At 39.9% G+C, this 26098-nt stretch overlaps 1 protein-coding gene across 12 annotated transcripts in view; it reads left to right on the forward strand.

Moving 5' to 3' along the window:
- Positions 1-26098, forward strand: part of clcn2c (chloride channel 2c) — a 271943-nt gene that overhangs the window by 37705 nt on the left and 208140 nt on the right. For 6 of the 12 annotated variants that reach the window (XM_022222197.2, XM_022222203.2, XM_022222210.2 and 3 more), the window contains exon 1: positions 16219-16499. The exons of 1 other annotated variant lie outside the window; for it this stretch is intronic. In XM_022222197.2, coding sequence (XP_022077889.1) covers positions 16449-16499 — 51 coding nt within the window. In that variant the 5' untranslated portion in view covers positions 16219-16448. Of the gene's footprint in view, positions 1-16213; positions 16500-26098 lie in introns of those variants that run through there. 5 more of the 12 variants (XM_022222225.2, XM_051957589.1, XM_022222243.2 and 2 more) reach the window with 2 other exon arrangements.

Here is a 26098-nt window from a genome sequence, read left to right on the forward strand (position 1 = left end):
TTGTACCGTTTGCCTGAGAAAAGCGGAACAAACAGTTCATTTCCGGGGTGGAAGGGGTGAGCAGCGATACGTCTGGCCTTCCTCTGGACCCGGCCCGCTCACATTGATGATAAAACTCTCCTACAATTATGTTAGCGCATGAATGAAAGTGTGAGTTTTCATGGAAAACATGAAGTTGCCTGGGTGACTCCAAACTTTTGAACGGTAGTGTATGTTTCCAACCTTCTGTGTCTTACACTTTCATGCTTCAAATTGCAAGCTTCCAGCCGCCTTTACACAGTCATGAAAAGACATCTCTACTTCCATAAGTGTGTCATGAGATACATATTTTTAAAAAAAAATACACACAGACAATTTCATTATACCAAATATTTTGTATTGACCTTAAGGTTTAATACAAAAAAAGGTCTGAAGCGATCGTCACGGTTCACACCACAGTCACAAAAAATAGAAATCAGCATTTTTCTTCTTTTTTCTTTTACTATTCAACCTTGTAACCTACTTTTGAAATAGAAGAACAAATACTGGGTTTTAATTGAACTTAAATTTTAGAAAAAAGTTAGCACGTTTATAGTAGTCATGCTGCCACCAATACATTTTAAAATCCACTTTTGGACTTTGATCAGTCACTGCAATATAAACATCAGGAAAAGGTGAAGAAGGCATCATACTCTTAAACTGTTTCCTACGTCCCAGTCATAGATTTGCTGGATGTTTACAGGGAATCTGTTTTGCCAGTAAAAGACTACAAAGTGGAAGAGTTGCAGAAGAAAAGTTGTCACGGTATGACTGAGCCTCATTGTTGCTCTCACAGAACACCAAATGATCTAGTTCTCTCGATCTCTCAGTCCTTTGAAGAGCTTTCTAAATAATTTTGACATAGCATTAAAACCACACACTGCTGCAGGATGTTTGTGAACTCTCCACATGGTGCGAGGAGGAAGGAACTTCAAAGATCATAAACTTGATTAACTGCCTATAAAACACAGTCAGACAAACAGCATCACATGCTTTTTGGAAAGTGGCCTCAGATGAAATAAGCATATTCGTGTGCACAAACACAGTCACACAAACCAGGAATAAAGAAATTAGGAGATGGAGGAAGGATAAAGACGATGATAAATGATAAATATGGTAAAGCGTGTGTGTGTGTTTCATTGTACACAGATGGTGTACTGAGGAATAAAACATAAGCAGAGCAAATATAACAAATGTAATCTACTGTATAGAAAAAAAAACTGTATTTAAAATAACTAAAATAAGCAGCATCCTCAGCTGTGAAACATGTGGTTGGATATAAAAGCAAGACTCTCTAACCGGTTTATCACACATCAGCCACTTATGCGTGAGACAGGAAAATTCCTTGAAGGGACGCTAAAATTTGACCTTTTTTTGGCACTTTAACATTATTAATAACAGCTGGTTAAAAATAATGTGAATGAATACATATAAAACATAAAAGTTTTAGAAATCTCTCAAGTACTTGTTCCAAACTAAAAAAATATATTGTTATTTATGAGGCAAATAACAAACTGGAACAACTAAACAGTCCTTATTCACAAATATTAACCAAAAATGCTAATATTCTGTATGACCTCCTTTGACCCTGATAACAGCTACATTGTTGCTGTCATTGTTTTTATGGACTTTGACAGTCTCTTCTTTTGTTATCAAGTTTCAACTAGTTTCTCGCTGTTCCCACAGACTTGCTTTGGATGAAATTTTAGTGCAATCTGATTTTGACTTCAGTAAATCCCAGATCTGTTCAACAGGATTCAGTCTGGACTTTGACTTGGCCAGTCCATCAGATCCAGAACTCCAGATTTTTTTTCTTGGTCCAGCAGTCTTTGTACAGCTTTTGAAGTATGCTTGGTATCATTGTCTTCTTGGTTTATGAACCTACGGCCAATCAGGTTCAATCCAGAATGTCTTCCATGATGCACCAACATTTTGTGGTTGACCTTCTTGTTTATGATATCATCTATTCAGCTCAATTTCTGATAACATGGTTAAAGTTCACCCTCTGCTGGGGTTTTAAGTTCTGTAGCAACATGAGCGACGTCAGCCTTCTGGCAAGAATATCATGTCGAACTTTGAAACTGAAAAAAATATATAAATAAAAAATGTTTGAAAGCTTGAAATCTAATTTTCAAAACATGTTTTACAAGTGTGAAACAAAATTTTGGGCTTACATAATGTTCTGAAAGCCTAATTTTTAAAAAATTTTAAAGTCATTATTCACAGCGGCAGCACTGTTTTTCTCTCTCAGTGTATAATTTGGTTTCCGAGGTTGGAAACTTTGTAAATTGTGAGATGAAAATCAGTGCATATATGCCGAAAAAAAAGTCATTAAATGTCAAACCTTGAGTTATGAAAGGGAAAATCGTTACTTTGGAAAATTTGCTCTCATATTGTAGAATGTCCTTCCAAAGCTGCGTCTACAATATCTACTTTTCAAGGATATGCTCATACAGTTGTGAGTTTGTGAGTCCTGTGATTTCTGACAGTGTTGCCTTGCAAACAAGTGGTCTCAAAAAATAGTCAGGAAAGGCAGTCAAATCCCGTGTTGTATTTACCTGGTTAGGTGAGATTTACAGACTTCTCTGCCAGTGTCTGACATGATAACAGGAAGTACAGCACTCCCTACTGTGTGGCAGACATCAGCAACTGTGGACATGGCAATGGAAGTTACAGTAACTTTGTTAAGATAAATTAGTAGGTGTATTAGTAATTGTGTGTGTTTTTTTTTTTTAATAATTAGCTATGTAGAATGGTTTGACTGGACCTTATTATCATTTTGCTATAGGGGAAAAATGTTCTAGCATATTTGTATTTCTTTAAGCTAATAACAATTGTCCTTGGCACAACTAAGAATGAGATTATTTACAGAAAAAACTAGCAGGCCACTTTATTGCACAACTTGCATTTGGGTCGCAGTTCAAAGGTTCTTGTTTTAACCAGGGATTTTGAATACAGTAAGACGAGGGGAGAAGAAAGCTATATCAAATGACAATCTGCATCCAGTGAGTCAGATTAGGTCTTGGTCGTAACTTGATCTCAACCCCTTAAAGTCTTGGTTTCTGTCTTTGTATGCTCCAATCTTGGTCATGACTTAGTGTCAGTTCCAGTGGTCTTATCTACAACACTAACCAGAGAACATTCATAATATTGTTGTTGTTTAAAGAGTATAAAAAGGTTTAAATCTTGGCTCCTTTGTCACCATTGCACAGTTGACCAGTAACTGCATGATGCCCCCTGTGTTCCAAACACGGTTGAAACCCAAAGCTGTTCAACCATCTTACAAGCAGTTCTGATGAAGAATGATGTCACCTCAATGTTAAATAAGTTAATATAGTAGACAGGAAGTAACTTACTTAGCTGGACCTGCTGACATTTGCAGTTTAGAGCAGTGTCATGTCCAGCTCGTGCTCTTAGTTCATGTTTATATCCTGTTTTATTTTGGCATTTCCTGCCATATGATTTATTCACCCTTTGTCTCAGATGTCTTTACAATCCTCTGTCTTTGTCTGCTTTGAGCTTACCTGCCCCGCCCTAATGTGCTCCACCTGAGGGTAACTTTCTTTCCTGCTCCAGTTTATGTCCTTTCTTCATGTTCTTTGCCTGCAATCCCAGTTTGTGAGCCTTTTGTGTTTATTTATTGTTTGATTTTGTTTATTCTGTGCTGTTTCTATCTTTTGGATTTTTGGTTTAATTTTGTCAACACCCCATGCTTTTGTTTAATCTGAATTGTGGTATGTTGTTTTGGATTAAAGTTTGCTTTTTGTTCATTTAACACCTGTAGAATTAATCCTGCAGACATTTTTGAGACAATGAGTCATATGATTTCTTTGATAGCTTTAATCTATTTATATGGGGAATGGAAAAGGGCTCTTAGTAAGGAACTTGAGGAAGAAGTCCTGTCTGTGGCACACAAAAAAGCTGAATTGGAAGCCTTGGCTGAAGGACACCCCACTTCTCAGTCTTATTGCCCCATGTCAGCTCTACAGCACAACCAAACACCAGCAAACTAATTCCCCACCAGCTCCACAGTTAGCCAAATTTCTGCCTGCTAGCTTTCAGCTAACATCATTGGCTGTTAGAGTAGGCCTGATTTGCCTTCATCCTGCTCGTCTACCCCCAGATACCAACTCTGATGCTGCCATGGAGTCTCCTCCTTTCTGGGGAACCTGGCTAGCCGTAAAGCCAGTCCCATAAGGAAAGTGAGGTCCCTGACGTAGTAGAGGCTCCCAGTCGCCCCCCATCTATCTCATCCTGTTCGACAAAGCCTTTTGACTGAACTGGGACCAGCTTCCAGCACCCAGACTGCTCTGCTCCTGAGTGCCCAGGCACCTGTTCTGTTGCAGTTCCTGCATTTGAGAGCGTGGACAACGTCTCATCTGTGACCTGCCCAGTGCCATAGAAGGTTGATGCAGTCTTGTCTGAACCTGCTTCTGCTTTGGTTTCTTTGGAGGTCAACAACATCTCCTCTGTTCTTGTTTCTGCAGCTGAGAGGGCTGCAGTCTCATCTGTTCTGGAGTGTGCACCTCTGTCAACTAAAGCTAAGTCCAGGGCTCTGCTATGGCCAGGTGATGTTTTCCCCAGTTGTGAGACTGCTCCAGAGTCAGCTGACACTTGTCCTGCTCCAGAGTCTGATCATGCAGACGTCACCCCAGATCCAGAGTCTGCCCTCCCAGCTGGGTCTCATCTGTATCTTGCCTTGTCTCACTGTTGCTGTCTGTCTATGCTACCTGCCTCCTTGTGGGCTTTGACACTGGCCACCCTAATTCTTTGGAGCCACCCTCCATAAGGGTTCCACCTCCAACACGGTCAACCTGCCTGTCCCCCGGAGTGGTGCTGCCACTTCTCCCAGACTGTGTCCTCCTGTTTTTTTCATTTCATTTTGAAAACTAATTAGATTTTATTATTAATTGTTATAATGATAATTAAAAATAAATAAAAGAAGGCTTCATGACAAAGGCTTTCAGTAATGTTTTTAAAAGCAGACAATGACAGTCTGACATTCATATCTTAGGACAATGAACAGCAAAGATCCAATCACCTCTAATCACAATGTGAGACTCAAAAACAGTCTCACAATCTCAAATGACCGTCACACTCACAAAGAGTTAAATTATCCAAAATGAAAGTCAACCCTTGACTGTACCAGGTTTTAAAAACAGGCAATAAAATCTTAACTCTGAAACTAACTGGTAACCAGTGAAGTCCAGCAAGAACCGGATTAATGTGGTCACTTTCACTGAAGCGAGTTAAAGGTTGAGCAGCAGTATTTTAGATTAATTGAGGCCTATGAATGTTTCTCTTCCAGATACTGGAGTAAAGTGCATTATAACAATTGCATCCAGTGATGATGAAGTGTTTTGAAAGAAGGGCATGAATCGAAAAGTTATGTTTGCTAAGCCACCACTGCTCCCTATTGAAGGAAAGGGAGCAGTTGAGTTTTCACCATTATTCCGTGCTTATAGTCATCATTATTCGAGTTACGTCCATCTTCCTCTGTGGGAAAGACAACTGATTATCATGTTTGTGTTACAGTATGTGACAGTGGTTGCTGATATAACTCCTGGAAAGTGCAGTGTTATCTTAAGCTTTATTTGTCCCACAAAAATTGGAAAGCTTAACCTTGACAGGTTTGGTATGTGATTATAAAAACCTTTTTCCCACAGTGAAAATGACAGGCTGAGATATTAGACTTACCACTATGATTACAGTGTTTTCAAGTACTGTCAGACGCTGCTGTCTTCTCTCATTGATTTCACATGGTATCAGTTTATTTTGTTACTCTCTGGGACATTTATTTTGCTCTTTGCCAGCCTGAAAACTGGGATGTTCCATGAAAAACCTCTTTCATTGACAGGTGAGGCTTTAACAGTGATCTTTAGAAGAAAGCAAAATCTGTTAAACACAGCAGAGGAGAGTGGGGTAAGATGAGCCTGTGGGCGAGTTAAACCATCTCTTGTTTCTAGACAGCCATGGAAGAAATTTTTCATGTGACCAAATATTTTTGAAGAGGTATCCGTTATACTCTCCCAGTGAAGAGAAGGAGCACATGGAGTAAGAGGTAAGCACATTTTAGTTAACAAAACAGTTTGATGCTGTTCAAAGTAAATTTTTCATGTTGATGGTTTTATGAGTGTTGTGTCTGAACAATTATTGACAAATCTGAAACAAGAAAAGCACTCAGAAAGCGCAGTTCTCCGCCAAGGCTTCTCAGTCGTTATATCATTTCTGACGGATGAAATCTTAAATAAAAATTACCTTGCACTGAGTACAGGCAATAGCTGCACAGTGGGTTAGTGGTTAGCATGTTCGCCTTGCAGCAAGAAGATACCCGGTTCAAATCCCGGGTGGGCCTGGGATCTTTCTGCATGGAGTTTGCATGTTCTCCCTGTGCATGCGTGGGTTTTCTCCGGGCACTCCGGCTTCCTCCCACAGTCCAAAAACATGCTGAGGTTAATTGATCACTCTAAATCTTCCGTAGGTGTGAATGTGAGTGTGATTGTTTGTCAGACTGGTGACCTGTCCAGGGTGTCCCCTGCCTTCCCCCGAGTCAGCTGGGATAGGCTCCAGCACCCCCTGCGACCCTAGTGAGGATAAAGCGGTGTATAGAGAATGGATGGATGGATGAGTACAGGCATGTGTACGTTATGTATGGATACTGAATCGCATGATCTAAATATGTAGCAGGTGGCGAGAATTGATGGAACTCGGAAACACCCCCACAGTTGAATCAATTGTTCCTTGTATCATTTCTGATAAGTCCACAGTGGTGGATTTGTAGTAGAATCGCAATTATGGGATCATCAGCAGGCAACTGACTTGGCATTCACTTGTTGTCATGGTTACAGTGACGTCATGCTGCTATCTCGCAATGATACGGAAATCTTTGACAAATCTGTGGATCCAGACTACAAGCTGCATCACTACGAAAATCTAATCACTTGGTCCTTGTGTCATTTCTGACCTTCCCTGAAAATTTCATCCAAATCCATTAGTCTGTTTTTGAGTAATGTTGTGCACGGACAGACAGATTTACGTATGCCGATGGTCACATAACTCCGCTGCATTCCTTGGCGGAGTAACAAGTAAAGTACAACAAAAACCTCAGAATTGTGCTTGTATTCCAGTGAAAACCAGCAGAGTCTCAGAAGAGCAGACAGACCTGCTGGAGGATGTCAGATGGGTCTTTCACTGAAATCAAAAGAGGATTAGAAATAGTGAAGTGTGGTGCATTTTTCATGCAGGCAGCCTGATCCGTCTTGTTGACACGGAGCATGTGAAAAGAGGTAATCTGTTCCTAAGCGGGAAGGTCACAGCTGAGCGGCTCGTGTCACTAAAGATGTCGGCCTGCCTGAGCCTCACACATGTAGAGCTGAATGGCTGTTAGCGGAGTCACTGCTCCAGCTGCTCCCTCTCACTGACCTCCATTCTCCAATCTCCATTCCAGGAATGTGCCAGTTCTGTTGCACAACACACTCCATCATTTAGTCAATGTTTGATTTAACCATTAGATTTTTGACTCTGGAATGCTGCATGCCATCAAGTCTCCTTTGTGTATGTGGCTCTAAATAACAGCTTACAAAAACTCAGATTGGAGAAACCCACATGCCACATATGCATGCATTATCTGTTTGTATCTTATAAGGAGCTGATAAAAGAGAAAAGAGCATCAATCCATCCTCCTCCTTTGGTGTCAGCTGTCTAATTTGCCGTTCTGTAGGTGTGTTTGCCCCTCGTGGCTCTACCCGTCACACTCTGAGGCCTCGAGCAAACAAGCTGTCACACAGTCAAATAAAAGCCATTAGCCGTTGTCTCAGGGCTGCTGAGTGATTGCATTATCCTTAACATGAATGTGGCAAACACCTTTTTTATGCATTAAATAGAAGAGAACCACAAAGTAGAAGCAATGGAATATCAGTGCTTAGTTTGTTTGTCTCAGGGTTGTAGTACCTGAGTGTGGTATTCACAGCACTTGTCAAACATCGAGTACTTTTCCAGCTCGCATATTTTCATGTCAGTCACTGTTGGAGGGTGACTTTTTTTTCTGCTAATGAGAGAAATCACAAAAAAAAAATCACTCTTTTCTGAGGTAATACATCAAACACTTCACAAAGTAACGTCCCTGTGGAACGCTCCGTCAAACGCTGAATTAGTAAAATGTGAACTAGACGTCCTCACTACATCATATGGATCAGAGGAGCACCGGTGGAAATCATGCCTGAACTTATTGAGCATATTAATTTTCAAAAACTAAACAGCGTTCTGATCTGAGCACAGCCAGATCCAGGCCAAAGAGACACGATCATAATTAGGCCTGATCTGAAATGTAATCATTCTGAACAGGCCCAAACAAAGAGAGCACAAACACTGGCAGCAGCCCGATGTTCTCTCAATTCATTTAATCGATTAACAAGCAGCCATGGTAGGAATGTGAATGCTCTTAGAGTGAATGTTTAGTGAGGGTTAGTCACTAAAATGCTATATTTATATGCTTCAAAAATACATGTAGGTACATGAAGCCTAACGTCTGAGTTTCAATTTTAACGCAAATGTGAAAATCTTTTTTTGCTTGTCTGATTTGTACAATTTTTGATGGAGGCCTGGTATGTTGTTGTTTTCACTGATCTGTGAGTTGTGACCAGCTCGTATGGCAAGTAGTTTAACATTTATAGAATAAAATAGAATAGAAAATCATTTAACAGTCTTACAAGGGGAAATTTGCAACATCACAGCAGTGGAGTGATGGCAAGAAAAGCGAGAAAACACAACTAGAAATTAAGGATGTGAGATATTAACGTTATATATACAATATAAATAAGAAAAATTGAAGAACACAAGGATACTAACAACACAAATTTAATAATATATACACAAATGAGTTGGACTTAGATGGATTTGTACATGACTGTTGGCGAAATGTCATTAAGTGAGTGTGTGTGGTCTGTTGGGTGTCTGATACCAGCAGGAAGGAAGTACCTGTGGTAATGCTCCTTTACAAACCTGGGGTGATCAGTATGTCACTGAAGGAGCTGTCCACTACCCTCAGAGTGTCGTACATGGGGTGGGAGTCCCTGTCCAGAAGGGGTGTTAGCTTGACTAGCATCCTCCTTTCTCCCATCACCTGCACTGGGTCTAGGAGGCTCCCCAGGACAGAGTTGGTCTTCTTGATCAGCCAATCAAGTTTCCTTTTGCAGAGCACTCCATAAAAGATGGCTGATGCCACCATAGAGTCATAAAAAGTCTTAAGGAGTGAACCCAAAAGACCTGTCTCCTTAGTAGATAGAGTCTGCTTTGACCCTTCCTGTAAAGTGCTGTAATGTGGTCTGTCCAGTCCAGTTTATTGTTCAGGTGAACACCCAGGTTATTGAATGAGTCCACTCTCTCAATGTCAATGCCCCGGATGTTCACCACTGTTGAGGGAGTTTGACTGTGCCTGCTGAAGTCTACCACCAGCTCTGTAGTCTTCCCTGAGTTGATTTGGAGGCAGTTCCACTGGCACCAGTTCACAAAGTCCTGGGTCAGTTAACTATACTGGATATGTATTACATGTTTCCATAATTCAACACTTCTGATATCTACATCGCTATTCTGTCCAGAAGATATGATGTGTACAGGCTGTAGATATCCACAATCTCAACCATTGATATCTGTAACTGAAATATAACTAGCTGTAATTCCAGTTCCAAACATCTACAGTTTGATTCTGACTGATCATAATTATAATTCAAGATGTGTTTAATTCACCTCAAATCAACATATCTATATTGTTCTTTATCAATATCCCAAATTAAGTTTCAAGCTGTCGTAATAATCTGTAGAAATAATGAACTGGAATAATGAAGTAGTCAGAATGTAATTACAGATATTGTGAATTCGAATTTGGAGACCCAGTGACATTGCAGATATCTGTGGATTCAGGTCACATGCTTTTCAAACACACTGTGATCCTGCATCTGTGACCACATAGTACAAGCTGTTTCACCACTGCCATATTAGTGTTTTGAGACTATCCAGACTTTGTTGTAGGTCCTAAAGTGTGTTTGGAGACAAAAAAGATAAACACTATGTTGTAAATTTAAAGTCTCTAAGTAATGAAGTTGTTGCTCTTCACAAATTCCTGTCAGTGAGGCCTTTGCTAATTAGCTCTTCTAATTTCAAGGCATTTCCTACTGATCTTATCCAACACACTAACTGCCGATAGTCTTGCAAAAAGCTGTTTAAAAGCTTTGCCAGACCAATATCCAATGGGAAGCCTCACATAAGCAGCGTCACACACAACGATTCAGATAGTCTTAATGATATTTGAGATACATGCGATTATTATTTTCAAAAAGTCCAAACTGAATTACAGATATTACTAAGTGTAGTTTTGACAAGTCAGAATGAAATTATATTTACACTACTGTTCAAAAGTTTGAGGTCACTTAGAAATGTCCTTATTCTTGAAAGAAAAGCATTTTTTTTAATGAAAACAACATTAAATTAATCATAAATCCAGTCCAGACATCGTTAATGTGGTAAATGACTATTCTAGTTGGAAACAGCTGATTTTTAATGGAATATCTCCATAGGAGTACAGAGGAACATTTCCAGCAACCATCACTCCTGTGTTCTAATGCTACATTGTGTTAGCTAATGGTGCTGAAAGGCTCATTGATGATTAGAAAACCCTTGTGCAATTATGTTGGCACATAAAAGTGTGAGTTTTCATGGAAAACATGAATTTGTCTGAGTGACCCAAAACTTTTGAACGATAGTGTATCGAACTGGAACAAAAATGTTGACACAATTTAACTACAACTATTACATGTTAAATCCTCTCACCATACACCCTGGATGATTTAGAACTGAGGGTGAAGCCTTTAAGTTGTGGTCTGTGCCTTAATGATCACAACAGGAGCTCTGCCAGAATGCAGTGAGCTATGGGCTGCAGTTTGGGTGCATAATATTCTGAATCACGAGTGAAGTCAGTGTACACTTTGGCAATAAGGAATAATTGTAATTTTAATTTTATTATTTTGACACCAATCTTAAAGCCCATTCAATAATACTCAGGAGTTTGATTAGTGAAATTGTTCATAATGGTCCTCAAGAAATCCTTTCATAAAACACTTACAGTGTCAGTGATGAGGAACAAAGTCAGCCTGAGTGCTAATAGTGGTTTTAGATTAACTTTCAGTTATTGAACTTGTATTTTATTTTTAGACAGAATGAAGACTGTGGATTTGCCCACCATCACTTACAGTAAAAGCCCACTGGGAAGGTTCCTTAATGACTTATAAGAACAGAAGGAATGATTGCAATACAGGCAACATTTGTCTCTCATATGAGCTACTGATTTTTGTTTAAAGACAGACTTGAAAAACTGTCAGCCTATCCTTCAGGATAACACTAATATGTCTGCTATATAGTCATAACCTCGGAATACTGGTCTTCATGTAGCACCTACACTGTTAGAATTTAGGAGATTTTCATTCTGCAAGTTGAGCCAAACCTAATATGTGGCACGACTGAATCTTACATTGGCAGTTGTTTGATGGTTTAATTGTGGTGTTTTGCGTCTGCAAGTCTCTGTCCACCATGGCTCAGTGATGAAAATGTGTCTTGGAGAACACAAAGAAGACCATAAAAGACTATGATTTACTGAACTCAGACTGCTTAAGCCTCACATTAGTTTCAATAGCTCTAATGCATTATCACACCAAAAGAACATTGTGGATTTTCAATCCATTTCTCAAAGCACAGTCCTTCTATAGATCTGTTAATTCACAGCTAATATGGAGAGATTGAACGTTTGAAATTACCTGTAACTCTTCCAGCGTACATATTAGGTCATGTAACGTGGTTTACGGTTGAGTGTGTGGGATGAGGGTCACTGCTGACAAAATTGAAGCTATTTTCCTTTACGCCTGTAGATGGCGTATTGTGCCCTCCACCAAAATTCTGGTCCAACTGAAGGAGATTCAGGTTCTGGTTCATTAGTAAAATTGGGTTTAGTATTAAAAGGGTTTCACTGTAGCAACACATCTGGGCTCTATTGCATGGCTGACATACACCTCATCTATAATATGACCAAACATCCAGAATACGGAGGGTATAAAGATACCAAAAGATTCCAAAACAGGCTGGCTGCTTGCATTTTCTCAGGCAAAGCATTAATGAGGGTGGAAATTGTTGGTAGCAAGGCTCAGCCCATTGTTTTTCTATTTCACAAAGCAAGGAGAGAATGTAAAGCAATAAATGCAGGCCGGGGTGTATAATTTAAGCACAATGTGGCCTGATGATAAACAAGGCATCCATCTGGCCGTGCTGTCTGTGAATGAAATTCGATTGAACTACAGATCACTTCTCATGCCAGAGGGGCTCCAACTCTTGCTTGTGATCACCAGCTTTGGCAAACGACTAGACATTTTTAACTGTGTGTACAAGTGGCTGCTTTTCTTTTGTAACTCCTTATAGAACCATCTTCAGTTGTCCAATGCAGTAAATGCCAGCCCTCTATATTAAAAGAAAATACTGGAGATGGTTTGGGCATCCAACAAGGATTCCTTATGGCCACTGCACTGTGGAAATATTCAGGAAATGTTCAAATAGCATCAGAGGCATCAATATAACCATGTGGCCTGAGAATACCTTTAAGACACTCCAAGAAGAGTTGGACAATGTGGTTGGGAAAATGAGTTCTGTCAAAAATGTTTTAGTCTGCTACCATCCCAAACCAAATCCAGATAATGTGTACTTGTTGTTGATCATCAGTATGTCAGCTTATCTCATACCTCCAGTCCTTTTCCATCGTGAGTCGTGAGTTACAAGAATGTAAACCTTTCCACAACCTTGAAAACAGCAGCTCCACCAAGACGCAGGCTTAAACTACAAAAGGTGTCACTTTCAAACGAGATCCACACAAAGCAGTACTATTCGAATGATTAACCCGCTCTGTCCAACAGCATGCACACACATTTTGTTTGAATGTGGGCTTAAGTGTGTAATTTTGTAGAGTTCCATCTCATGTTGAACTCCCCGCTGACAGCTATGAATCGGTTCCCTGTATTTGTTTACCGTCACTGCCAGAGAACATCAAACACTTCAGTTTCTTAGTATCAGGTTTGTGAAGACAAATTAAATTAAACACATGCTTGATCTCAGGAGGAGATATCCTTTATTCAGCTGGTCAAAGGTTGATATCTAGAGAACTAGGTGAGAATGTAAAAGTTTTAAAAGTTCAAGAGTTACAGATCAAAATGCCCTCTGCAGCAGCTCAGTCAGTGAATGCATCGTGTGTGAGTGTATGTGGGTACTAAGACTCGATCTAGTCATTCATTTTTCACATTATGATTAAGTCTAATTTATTGCATTCACACAGTTTCACATTGAAACTGTGGATTCATTATGAGGCAATATTTTTGTGACTTTGATTTCAAGGCATAATGTTTAAAGTGTGTTTCTAGTCCTATGTGGGTGTATCGTATTGCAAAATGATGTCCAAAATGAAATGTCATTGAAAAGTCATTGATGCCTTTCTTTTTGTCAAGTTCAGTGAAAATCTTTTCACGGTCAATTAGCTGCCTATTCTGTGTGTCCTGAAAAAAAGATCCGGTGTTGGTACACAGTCCTGGCTCTGTCAATGGGAAGCTAACAAAGCGAGAAAGGGGAACGTGGGAGAGAGAAGGATGTTAAATCTAGCGCATACTAAACATTTAAATATTAACTAGCTAAATCTCACCAATATTTCTAGAAAATGTAATACTTTATCTTTACGTATTTATTGTTGTCACCTGCCACCCTGTACTGTACTTAAAGGGGAACTTCATTTTATTTCAACCTGGGTTCTGTTTTCATATGTCATTTCATAAATGTGAGTGATGGAGAAATTAATTTTCGACATAGCTCCAGTATTTAGCTAGGCAGTCAGAGTCAAAGTCCGCACTAACGTGCTTTTTTCCCCACACTGACTGGCTCGGATAGTCTCAATGAGTGTCCCACAGCATAATAGAGATAAGAAGTGAACGAAAACCTCCACATTACTTGGCGATCGCTCTTTGTTGTGGTCTGTATCCAAAGCTCAGGACGCTAGAAAGTAAATCTCGTTCCGAAATCACGCGATAGCTCGTGCCAAAACACCGGTTTTGGCACGAGCCGGTCAGTGTGGGGCAAAAAGCACGTTAGGGTGGACTTTGATGCGGGGGGGGGGGCAAGTTGCCCCATACTTTTCGCTAGCTGAGCTGCTAGCTGAGCTGCTAAGCTGCCTGCCTGGCTAAATACTGGAGCTATGTTGAAAATTCATTTCTCCATCACTCACATGTATGAAATGACATATGAAAACAGACCCCAGGATGAAAAAAACTGAAGTTCCCCTTTAAATCTGCCTTTCCAAAACAGGATCTGTGATCCACCAGACAGCTTAAAGTCCCTCTCTTATAAACTCATCTTTGTGAATCAAAGTTACATACTTAGCATTTCATTCCATGAAACAATCAATTTCTGCTTTAAAATGTCTCAGATGTAACTCTACAGGGTGTCCCTAAAGTTCGCACTGTCTTTGGCCGGAATTCCTTTCCCTTTGCTGCAGCAATCGATTGGAATTCCCTCCAAAAATCTCTGAAACTGTCATCGCTTCCAGCACTTTACGTCTTTAAGCAGAAGCTGCAGCAGACCCTTGCTGACCACTGCACATGTTGAATGTTTTTCACTGAATTGCTAGCATTAAGTTAGGGTGTTTTAAATCTCTGTTTAAACACTTCTATGTCATTTTTTGTACATGTATTTGTTTGTTTGTTACCTTTCTTGCTGCTGGGGCCTCTTGCCAGGTCATCATTGTAAATGAGAAATTGTTCTCAACTGATCTTAAAAAAAAGGTCTGGACACATAGGAAATCTCATTAAATATATTTTTCCCTCCACGGATTAAATATGGCTCTGTGGAAAGAAGAAAGAGTTGAACTGGTACTTCTCAGTGGATGTGAAGGATGGACATATGGAAAGATAGCAGATGAATTTAATGCCCGTCATCCAAGGAGGACTCCACTTGACTTTTCCAGGGTGGTGAAGGTGGTTAAGTTTAAAGAAATGGATACTGTCATGAATAAACCCCATTCTGGATGATCAAATGTATCAGATGAAATTAAAGAATTGGTCATGGCTAAAATTCAGGCTCGACCCCAAAAATCACTTTCCTAATCCTAATCCTGAGCCTACCCTAACCCTAGAACTATCTTTCCATATGTCCATCCTTCACATCCACTGAGTAGTACCAGTTCAAGTCTTTCCTCTTTCGACAAAGCCATATTTCATATATCCGTGGAGGCAAAAAAAATGACAGTTCATGAGATTTCCTGTGTCCAGACTTTAGAGACACCCTGGTACTCTGTTGTTTCCTCTAGAATGCTGATCTTTAAGTCTCTGTCTCTATACCCTCTCACCCCTCGCCACTCATTGCAGCTTAGCACACCAGTGCATCTACAATTTTGTTTAAACACCGTAGAGCTTCTCTACAGTGTCAAAATTGTAATATTGGAGTTACTCAGCCATACATGTTCAAACCAGAAACTACTTCCAAAGAAAACATAATGGTACAGAAAGTCCCACCCTGCAGCTTGACAGAATTAGTTCCCTTGGTTTGTTATGTACGAAACCCTGAAGATCAGAATCCGTGATTTAGAGACCATCATCAAAACACTGCAGTTTCAAGGTGAGAATGCCCAGCCATGGCATTGGCTGCTTATTTTGCTCAAGATAACACATAAGGAATGCAAAATAAATAAATAAATAACGAGGACAGACCAACAGTGTAGAGATGAGCAGGGCTGCTAAGGTCTGGAGGAGAAATGATGGATACAAGAAGATCTAAACTTAACATTTATTATTATATATTATATTATCATATTTATCATTATAATGATTATCATGATTTAACATTTGATGGATGGGATGTAAAATGTCCTCGAGTTGTGTAATGACCCTACAGGCCTGCTGACACTCCAGGTGTAGTGGAGCCTCAGTGCACCTGGGCTCAGGTAAATCACCTCAAATGTCATATTAGAAGCTATTTCTGGCTTTTTACGTCTTCTCTAAAGAAAACTGTGAAAAGCTAAAGGTGAGAACCATATTTCTGAGCAGCTTTAATCAACCCACAGAGCCAGTTCTTTCTGCTCTGATTGACAGTGTTTCTCGATGGGAGGGTCGATTCACTTCAAACCACAAGTCCCGCCTCGCTGTGTATATCTTACTGGGGACTTGAGACTATAAAATGAAGGAACTTACTGTAACCAGGACGCACTCTTTAGCTGGAGTTCTTTTTGTGAACTCCTGTCCAGCGGCTGAGCGCCTCCGATGCTTTAACCAGTGAGCTCTCAGGCACATATCGCTGTCGGTTTGTCCTCACTTCAAGCTGCAAACCTTCGTCCAGTCGCCGGTTAGAGACGGAGCAGAGCCATGGCAGGGGACGGCTCGGACCAGCGGGCGCTTCAGTATGAACAAACTCTGGTAAGTCTCACTTGTTGCCAGTCTGAACTTTGTCCACTCCTGTCACTGTGTTTTTCCTGCGTGGAAAGAGCAGCCAGACTCCACGGACAAACCTCCCAACAGCCTTGTCTCGCTGGCTAAGTGCACACCGCTGTGGTACTAGCTAACGATAGCGAGCAATGTACGCAAACTGGGCTCAAAAGTTGTCATATAAGTGAAATAAATGAGCTTTAATGCCCCGTATGTGTGCCGAATTAATCAACGTGACAGTGTGATTTTTGAAAACTTCCTCTGGAGTGCGAATTTTTGTCATAAAGGAAGAGTGAAGTAAAAGTTGTCAGATTTCAAACGAGCTTCAGCCTCCTGTACTCTCACGTGAATGTGGCCAAGGTTTGTGGTGTAGGAAGCGGCTGTGTATGGTTTATGCGTCCCTAAGTCCTTAATTGTCCCTTTGTATGCTTGTGAGGTGACAGAAGTAGCTAAAGGCACAGTTCTAAATAACTCAAAATTACACACTGATTATATTTGGCTCAGCTTTACAACAGCACAGGTAGCAAAGTGCCTACTGTCACAACATCTGGATCTGGCTGTCTACAGGTAGCCCTCCCCTGTGTGAGGAGACTTTAGCCAGACTCCACTAAAATCAGGCACTTTAGAGGCACATTACAAAACTCTTTAAAGCCTGCTTTGAATTCTGCTTAAAAAATCCCATCCATAATTTGTCAAGTTTTCTATCCTGTCTGCTACTAAGAATAAAATGCATATTAGATGCATGAGCAGAATGGCACCACCAAACCATACAGTAGTCGTAGGCGTTACTGCACGTGTAAGGCACTGTCGTCTGACCATAGATCAGTTCATTGTTGTTCATTTGCTGGGCTGCTGTGTACATTTGCATGCATAATGTTCTGTAAGACGACATGCAGCTGCACAGGTGTCCAGTGTTATGCCATCCTCCAACAGGGCCCACATGTATGAGGACTGTCTCTGTGTTTGTGGTTTATAAGTTACTTTGGGGTTGTTTCCTTTACACTATATTACATAATGAGCATGCAGTTGCTGGGATTCATAGCAGATATGCATGCAGATTAGAAGTTGGATCATGGCATTAGACAGCAGGGGACTCTCTGATTTACAGATCACAGCCTGCAGATGCCAACTTCACAATTTTGTCCTGCTATTTTTGCAGTAACTGTCAAACATTAGCGATCTCCATGTTGGGGGAGAAATGAATGATTTCAGACTAACATGTGCATGTCATACATTTTCTGTCAGGTTTAGTAAATCATGATTTGGAGAAATCACACTGACCCTACAGGACCTCCTGAGGTTCCTACGGATCCCACTTTGAGGAGCACAGATTTGCACACGGCTGTCAGAGTGATCCAGGGCGGGGTTTGGATTGAGAGTCGTGTCCCCCCCCCCCGCTGTGTGTGCGTGTGTGTCTAAGTGTCTCGTTGAACTTTTCCTGACAAAACTTCTGTCAAGCCTAAAGAATCTGCTATTTGAAGGGACTGGTTTTATAGGCCAACTGGACCCATTCAGTGGCATCGAGGCTTTAAATTAAGTAGAGCCACAAATGTTGCACTTCTTTGGGCCTCTGTTTCCTTTTCTTGAAAAAGTTTCTTTGTAAAGAGCACCCCCCCCCCCCCCCCCCCAACTACAACACACATGCACACACACCCGCCTCTCTGTGTGCTGTTAATCTGTGTGTGTTTGTGGGAGAGATTACACAACTTGCAACCCGCTGATTCAGCACTGGACGCTCCGTCACCCTGGCGGGGTCTCGTGCTCGGCCCTCCGGCTCTCTGAAAGGGAAACAGGAAAAAAAACTTCATCCACCTTTTCTGTTAATCTCGGCTTGCTACGCTGTGTTTGGATGATTGTTACAGGAATGAACTTGTGAAAGCATCTAAATAGAATCAAATAAAAATAGCCACAGAGTGAGAATAACCTCTCTTAACATAAATGAGTTCTCTCTCTGGCCCCCAGCTCCTCACCGTGGGCTGTAGTAACATGGTGTCTTTGTGCGATGCTGGCAGCTATGGCGGTTGTGTGGGTTTTGTTGTGGGCAGTAGATGCTCAAAGAGGCCAGTGTAGTTTGGCTGTGAGAGAGGCTGAAATGCTGGCTGTACAGAGAGGCTGGCAGGGCGAGGAGTATGGAGCGTTTGCGGAGTGAAACCAGCCTCAACATATTGTTGGTTAACATCAGACTGCTGCATTCATTTGTATTTGCATACGACTGATTAGCGATGATTTCTGTGAGAACTTGAAGTCAGATTTGTGCTTGTTTGGGGAGTATATGAGGATTAACTGTCTGCCTGTTAGTAGAAAAGAGTTTTCAGACACCCCCATACATTTGTGAAATATTGCATTAAGAATCACTCTCAGGTCTTTAAGTGTAATTTCTTTCAGTACCATAACGGCCATAATACTAATCAAATAATAAAAAAGCCATTAAAAACTAAAAATTGATTGGTTCCATAAAAATAAGAAATTTTGAGTATTGGGTCATTTTGGTAGAATTTAGATTTGTTAGTTTTTCTTGTAAACAATAAGCAAAATAAATATAATTTGTATTTGTTTGTCTGTCTAATGCAGCAACACTTTTGAAAGGCATAAAAGATTTTTCCACAAATATTTTATGATATTATTTGAGACTGTGTAAAATTTTTAGGGTATCAGAAAACTTTTTGTCCACCACTGTTTGCAAGAAACTTTGCATGCAGTGTTTGCGACTCAGCCTGTTGGCAAACAACTGCTTAAAAAGCAACCTGCAGATTGGGGACCATTGGGAATTACAAAATGATGATTACAACGATGATGAAGGAACTGTAATCGTTTTTTAAAAAAGTCTGTATGTTATACAATAACGTTTTGTAGCAGAATGTAATATCCTCCACAGCTTTGAAATGATGTCACAAAAGAGAGAACAGTTTAACAAGAAAAGCACTCAGAGTGCAGTACTCATTTCCAGTGGATAAGTCCACAGCGGTGGATTTGTAGTAGAATCGCAATCATGTGATCATCAGCAGGCAGCTGATGTAGTGTTCACTTGTTGTCATGGTTACAGTGACGCCATGCCGCTATCTCTCAGTTATACAGAAAGCTTTAACAAAGCCGTGGATCCAAACTGTAAGCCACATCACTGCCAAAATCTAATCACTTGGTCCTTGTGTCATTTTTGACCTTGACTGAAAATTCCATCCAAATCTGTTGGTCTGTTTTTGAGTAATGCTGCTAACAGACAGACGGATGAACAAACGTACGCCGATTGTCACAAAAGTCCGCTGCCTTCCTTAGTGGAGTAAATATTGATCGTAATCATTGACAAAATTATGCATTAGACTCTTTGTCATTTCTGAAAAGCATTTTGTCCAAATGTAGTAAAAAAATTCCACCTGCAAGTTCCTCTGTTAGTTTAATCAGTAATAGTGGCCTTCAAAAACCAAGGTCAACAACACACTGCATTATCTAGCTGATCATTAATCTGTGAACCATTTGTAATAAACTCATGAACTGATAATAAATAAAACAAATGATAAAGATTTTGTTTAATTTTTTAATGTTTTCTTATTATTATTTTTTAATCAGAAACTTGTATTTTATGTCATTGTTTTTCTACAACTCCAAAACGGCCACCACTATGCCAGTCAGACACCTGCTTGCTGTTGATTTTCATGTAACTGCTTTTAATGTTATATTTTTATTGTTCTGTTTTCAAGTGATTCAAGGCAACATTTTATTAGGTGTTGTACAGTTGACTCAGCTGGACCTGCTCAGATGTGAGACACTAATATTTATGACCTTTTGATTTGGTGTGGCGTTTCCCTAAGTGATAAAAGGCAATCCTGTAGCCCAGTATTGCTGCATGCACGTTTCCTAATAATTAACTGGATGACCATAATAGTGCCAGGCATGGGATGTTATTGACATGTGAGCCTCTTAAAGGGCCATGCCACTAATTTAACACATCAGTTTGCATAGTGATTGCTGCTATGACTGTGACAAAAGATGTGTAATGTCCTCTGTGCTTTCCAAAGTAACCCCGATGATTAATAAGGGGCATGACGGCAGACAGAACGTCTGTGTTGCAAACTGCAGTTTTAAAGATGTAGGAATTTTCCTGGCCGGGAGTGAGCAGCTACAAACAAAGATATCACATTGCATAATGGAAACTGTACCATCCTTACAAGTGCATACTTTTGTTATTGTGCAGTTTGTCAATAATTTTCTCAATTAACCTCTTTCAGTCCTGCTATTTTTAGAGCAAAGAGAGTCCACCAAATTAAAAAGGTTTGTAGCTTCTGAAGCACTCTGATAGAAGGAAATCCCTAAAAAGTTTCCTTGGAAAGTGTCAAAGTCTGGAGGTGATGCGCACACAGAGCAGCAGACCTCTTGGAGTCAGTAAAAATTTAGAATATGTGTCCACCTGAAATAAACACATTTTCTTTTTCAGTTTAAACAAGTTTTACACCATTTATTTTGCAACTTTTGCTGTTGAAAGACCCAACTTAAACCAGTCCTCACATATAGCCACGTAGTGTTTCTTTCCAGAATACAATAAATTCATATTTAGTGTGCATTAAAACCGAAAGAAGGGAAGGCTTAAAATGGTGTAAAATGCCTGTGACAGCTTCCTGAAGCCAGAGATGACATATTTTGTCCAACCAACACCCCATCAGATCAGCAAATATTTCCCTTAGAGTACCTTGAATCACTTAAGTCAGGGGTGTCAAACTCTGTTCCTGGAGGGCCACTATCCTGCATGTTTTAGATGTTTCCCTCTTCCAACACACCTGATTCAAATGATCAGCTCATCATCAAGGTCAGCAGAAGTCTGATAACGAGCCTGATCATTTGAATCAGGTGAGTTGGAAGAGGGAAACCTCTAAAACATGCAGGATAGTGGCCCTCCAGGAACGGAGTTTGACACCCCTGACTTAAATTGAGCAAAAAAATCCATATTGACTGCAGATTGGCTTTGTTTGACTTTCAGAGATTCCAGCTGTTTTTGCTTTTGTGGGGACATCGTATCTCTGATGCATCAGCTCCAGACCAGTTCTTTAAAATTCCGCCTCTTGTGACTCCTTCTCATTTGTGTTTACGACAGGCTGCATGAGGCTGTCCTCAAATGAGCGGCACTAACCTGATTAGTGTAATTTAACTTTTACACCACTGTGTTAAAGCTTTGAAACTCTTATCTTTAAATACGATCTGTGCGTGCCAAGACTAGGCAGTCATTAATTTCAATTAGAGCGCATTAGACATACCGTAGCGTACGAGTCACATGCTCATCCAAGAGTCCTGCTCCGAAACGTTTGACAGGGTTACATGGAGATACACTCCCACACATCAGCGGGGAGTCTGAGCAGCAGGTGCAGCACCTCCCCCTGAAGTACGAGCGCTGAAGAACTCTTTTCTTCATAATAAACGTGGAATTGTCAGCATCTGAGATCATGGAGTGTTTTGCAAGATGGTGGGTGTGGATGAGCAGGGTGTAGGACTCAAGATTTTAAATAGAAATGGGAACTTTACATGATGCAATTAGAAAACTGCAAACACTGAAAGGTAGAATACACAGTACATTGTGCAGCATGTGTGACTTGGCATTTTTAATTTTTATTACTTTAACTGTATTGCAGTATTTAAATGAATGACCAGCTTGTTTCAGTATCAGACTATTTACAGAAAGGTCCTGTTATTTTCAAATGTTTTAAGTTAATATTTTATTTTTTAAACTATGGTAGAGATTACACAACATGTGGTAGCTTTTGCACACAGCTTTTGTTTTTTTGTGACAATCGTTCTGTCTTCTGTGGAAGCAATTTATGTTAAGTTCTTGTGTTCATCACACATTTTAAATCTGTTACAAATAAAACGCTGAACTGAAGCTAGACTTTAAATTGTATCACAAGTTACAATATCTGCTTATTCACCCCTAATTGTTCAGCCCCTGCAGTATGCATGTGTTTAGCATCTTGCTGTTGCTGCATCTGGTTTGTGTCAAAGCATCCGTGATCCCCCTCCTTCATCACCGGTCGTCCTGACTTGTTCCTCCTCTTCATCCAGTTTGTTTAGACTAAAGGTGTCAAACATGCGGACCATGGGCCAAAACTGGCCCGCTCGAGGGTTGAGTCTGGCCTACGAGATGCCTTTGTGAAGTGTGTAAAAATCACAGAGAAGACATCAACTGCAAATTGTATATTTGTAAAACTGTAAGTTTAAAATAACTTCTAGACCGTGCCAAGTTGATTTGATCATAAAGTAACATACTAGATTGCTTATTGTTCTTTTGTCATTTTTCAAATATTTTGTCTTGTTTTTGTTTTCTTTTTTTGTCTGACCTTTGTCTCATGTTTGTCGTTTTGTTTCTCATTTTTGTCATCTTGTTTTGCTTTATTCGTTGTTTTGTGTACTGTTTTTGTCATTTTCATGGTATGCTGTGACACATTTAACTTTTTTTTTAAATTGCAGCTCATAGAATTTAGACATTTACAAAATTATAATTAATTGTCAGCCCAGTGACTCGCTGGTTTAATGTCTCACTGCTGATACTGCTCAGCTGTTCCAGTGTGCCGGGTAATGGTGTGTTCTGAAGATGACATATGTCTGGAGGCTTTTGGCCAGTTTTTCTATACCATGTGATGGTGCTGCTTGCTTTATCTGCTGAGTGTGTCAACAATGTTCAGTACCTCTCATGAGAGTTATAAGGCAGAAGAGATAAGCAAATGCTTAGTCAAACTGTAACCTCTGATTTTAAATGTGTTTACAGTGACTCTTACAAGCTGTAAATACATTCCATCTGTGTTGTACAAGCCTTTTTAGCTGCTACAGAATCAATGTTGTAAATTCTACATGACAGAACTGCTTCCTGTGAGTTGTAGCTGTTGATGCAGGACATTTAATGGGAAAGGGAAGTTATGATCAGGCATATATTCTGACAACAAGCTTCTGGTTTATGATCAGGATTGTGTTTTGGTTCTAATAATGACTGTAAACTTTGTGAAGGGAAGTGAAACTGCTCGCTAGAAAACTTCATCATTTGTGAGTGCATATTTCCTCCTGTGTTGGTCTCAGTGGGTGTATGTGCTGTGGCCATCTGTCTTGCTGTGACACAGGGTAATTTGTAACCCTGTGTTATTTGCCTTGCTGTGGTAATTAGGCTTTGTGCAGCGACGGCCGCGTCCTTTTGATGTCTGCTTCTCTGCATTCATAGTGGAAATTTCCCTTTACTTGAACTTTCTACTTTATTACGCCTTGTGGGTAAAGTCTTTTTTATTTCTGCAAGACAGGTCAACAGCTCCTTGACCTCAGCTTTTGAGTGTGGAGAAAGAGCTGTTTGCATAACGTAGGCTGGCTCTAGTCACAGATAAGCAACAAAAGCCTCGGACAAGTTTGCTCTTTTTGTTCCAAAAGATCAACCGATGCTTTTCCTCTGGTGTTTTTCTTTGCTAAAATGACCTATCGGCCTTTGTTTGCTTTCTGCACAAACAGCCATGATGGATTTCCTAAGTCAGAGCTCATGATTGTGGTGGGATTTTCAGACCAAACATTTTCTCAAAAGCAAAAGAACTAAGCCTCCTAATGAGGGACTGTTCATAATAATAAGAGTGAATTTGGCAAACACTCAGCAATGCAGAACAAATGTTGACTGTGCTTTTAGGCAAAACCAAAGGTGGGATGTGTTTGTGTGACTTGCTCTTTGTTCCAAGATGCATTGATCTCACTGGCCGGGTCGTGTCGATGATTAATCACCAAGAGATGGAGAGAAGGAGCAAGAGAATAAACTCCATGGGCCAATAGATTAACACATGAGCTTGCTTTAAGTGTTGAGCCGTGTCTCTTGACTAGTGCCATACAATTATTTCTTTGTCCTCTCGTGTGCTTAGTAAATATTGATTTGAGACTAGATGGAAAACAGAGATCCAAGGCAAATAGATCCATGTTCAGTGATAACCCTCGATAGTGGCGATTAGTAGAGCAAAGCTAACAGCAACAAAAACTGTAAAAGTACTTCAGTTCATTTTCATTTTGTAAGTTTTTAAATAATTGCCAATATGAACTAATGATTTAGGCTTTCCGGCTTTCTTTGGCAAACAGCCGTGTGCGTATATACCCAGTGCTGAACAATTAATTCATTTCCAATTTAAATGCAATCCCAAACCTTATATATGCAGTCCAGTGCATCTGACAAGGATTTAAACTGTCTTGTTTAGGGTTTTCCAGGCTTCTGCTGTTCTTTTTGGGTGACAGTCATGCTTTTTGAGTTTATCTCATGTCCTAATGCTCCATCACACGTTTTAAATCTATTACACAATTACTTAGCTGAAGCTGGACTTCAAAAACTTAAACTGCGCATCAAATTGAAATATGTGAGGAAAAATTGCATTTTCAAATGGTTGAGCTGTAATTTGCACTTATTTTGCAGCTTAGGTAATTGTTCAGCTGACACCATAGCAGTCCAATAAATCTTTTTGTCATCAAAGTTCGACTGTTTAGTTTGTGCTGTAAATTTGTTAAATTAGCTTGTATGCAACTCTGCGTTCATTTGGAGGATCCAGTTTATTTTGCTGCTGTTGAAGAGCACAGCTTTATACTGACTGGTTAGTGTTGCAATGATTTGAAGTGTACCATGTATCCACGAGGGCAGGCTAAATAACCAAAACGCCTCTATTAGAAAGTTAAAAATGCATTTTTTTCTAAGTAATTTTTGTGGCGTAAAAGCAGAATGTAATTTGAAAATTCAAATAAGTCAATAAGTGCTAAAGCACAGTACTTGAGTAAAAGTTACATCCCACCTATTGCATTTAAGGGCATGTCTGATGAAAATTATGATAGCAGTTGGTCAGAGTTCAGACGGTGATGATTTATTTTATTTTTTTTTAAGTAACATCAGAGGAACTTTTTATTTCAACCTGCAAAAGGCTACATAATAATAATAATGATGATGATAATACAATAATGATGATAAATCAAATTATTTTATGCACGTATTTGTGAAATCACATAGTTACATTTAGTTTTTCCTATACATCTGAAGAAGCACTTTTACTTAAAAATGAAAAGCCATTCCCATTCTGTTTGAAATTTTCAGTTACATTTTTTTGGTAAATCTTGCAGTTTGGTTAAAAGTGCGGTTTTGTTAGCTAACAACTCCTAAGCATGTTTTTGTTTATATGCTAGACAAAGAAGAAGGCTTGAGTTCATCTTGTTTGAAATCACTTTAGTGCTTCGCTCAGTCTTCCCATAGACGGGGAGCCGCGGTGGAGCAGAGATATTGGTGTAGCTTTATAATTTAACTTTGGATAGAGAGTGGTTTGATTGAGGGTCTGATTGTGGGGGCAGGACATCTGGGGATGGCAGTGAAAATTGGATTCCTGGAAATAAAGTGTGATGGTGTGCGTTTTAATGTGGGCAGAACAACCGATCAGTGCATGACCCTGGCAGAGCTGGGCTGTGAAACCGAAGAGCAGAGCATAGACAGGAAAGGATGCAGCGATTTATGACAGAGAAATCAGTTCTTCAGCAATAACAAAGGCTGAATGTATTTAGTTAAGCAGATATATTGGGGATTTTTCTGGTGTTTTTATTTTTTTTTATTTTTTATAATTAATTGT

Source organism: Acanthochromis polyacanthus, chromosome 13 (genome assembly GCF_021347895.1).
Source record: "Acanthochromis polyacanthus isolate Apoly-LR-REF ecotype Palm Island chromosome 13, KAUST_Apoly_ChrSc, whole genome shotgun sequence".
Lineage (NCBI taxonomy): Eukaryota > Metazoa > Chordata > Actinopteri > Pomacentridae > Acanthochromis > Acanthochromis polyacanthus.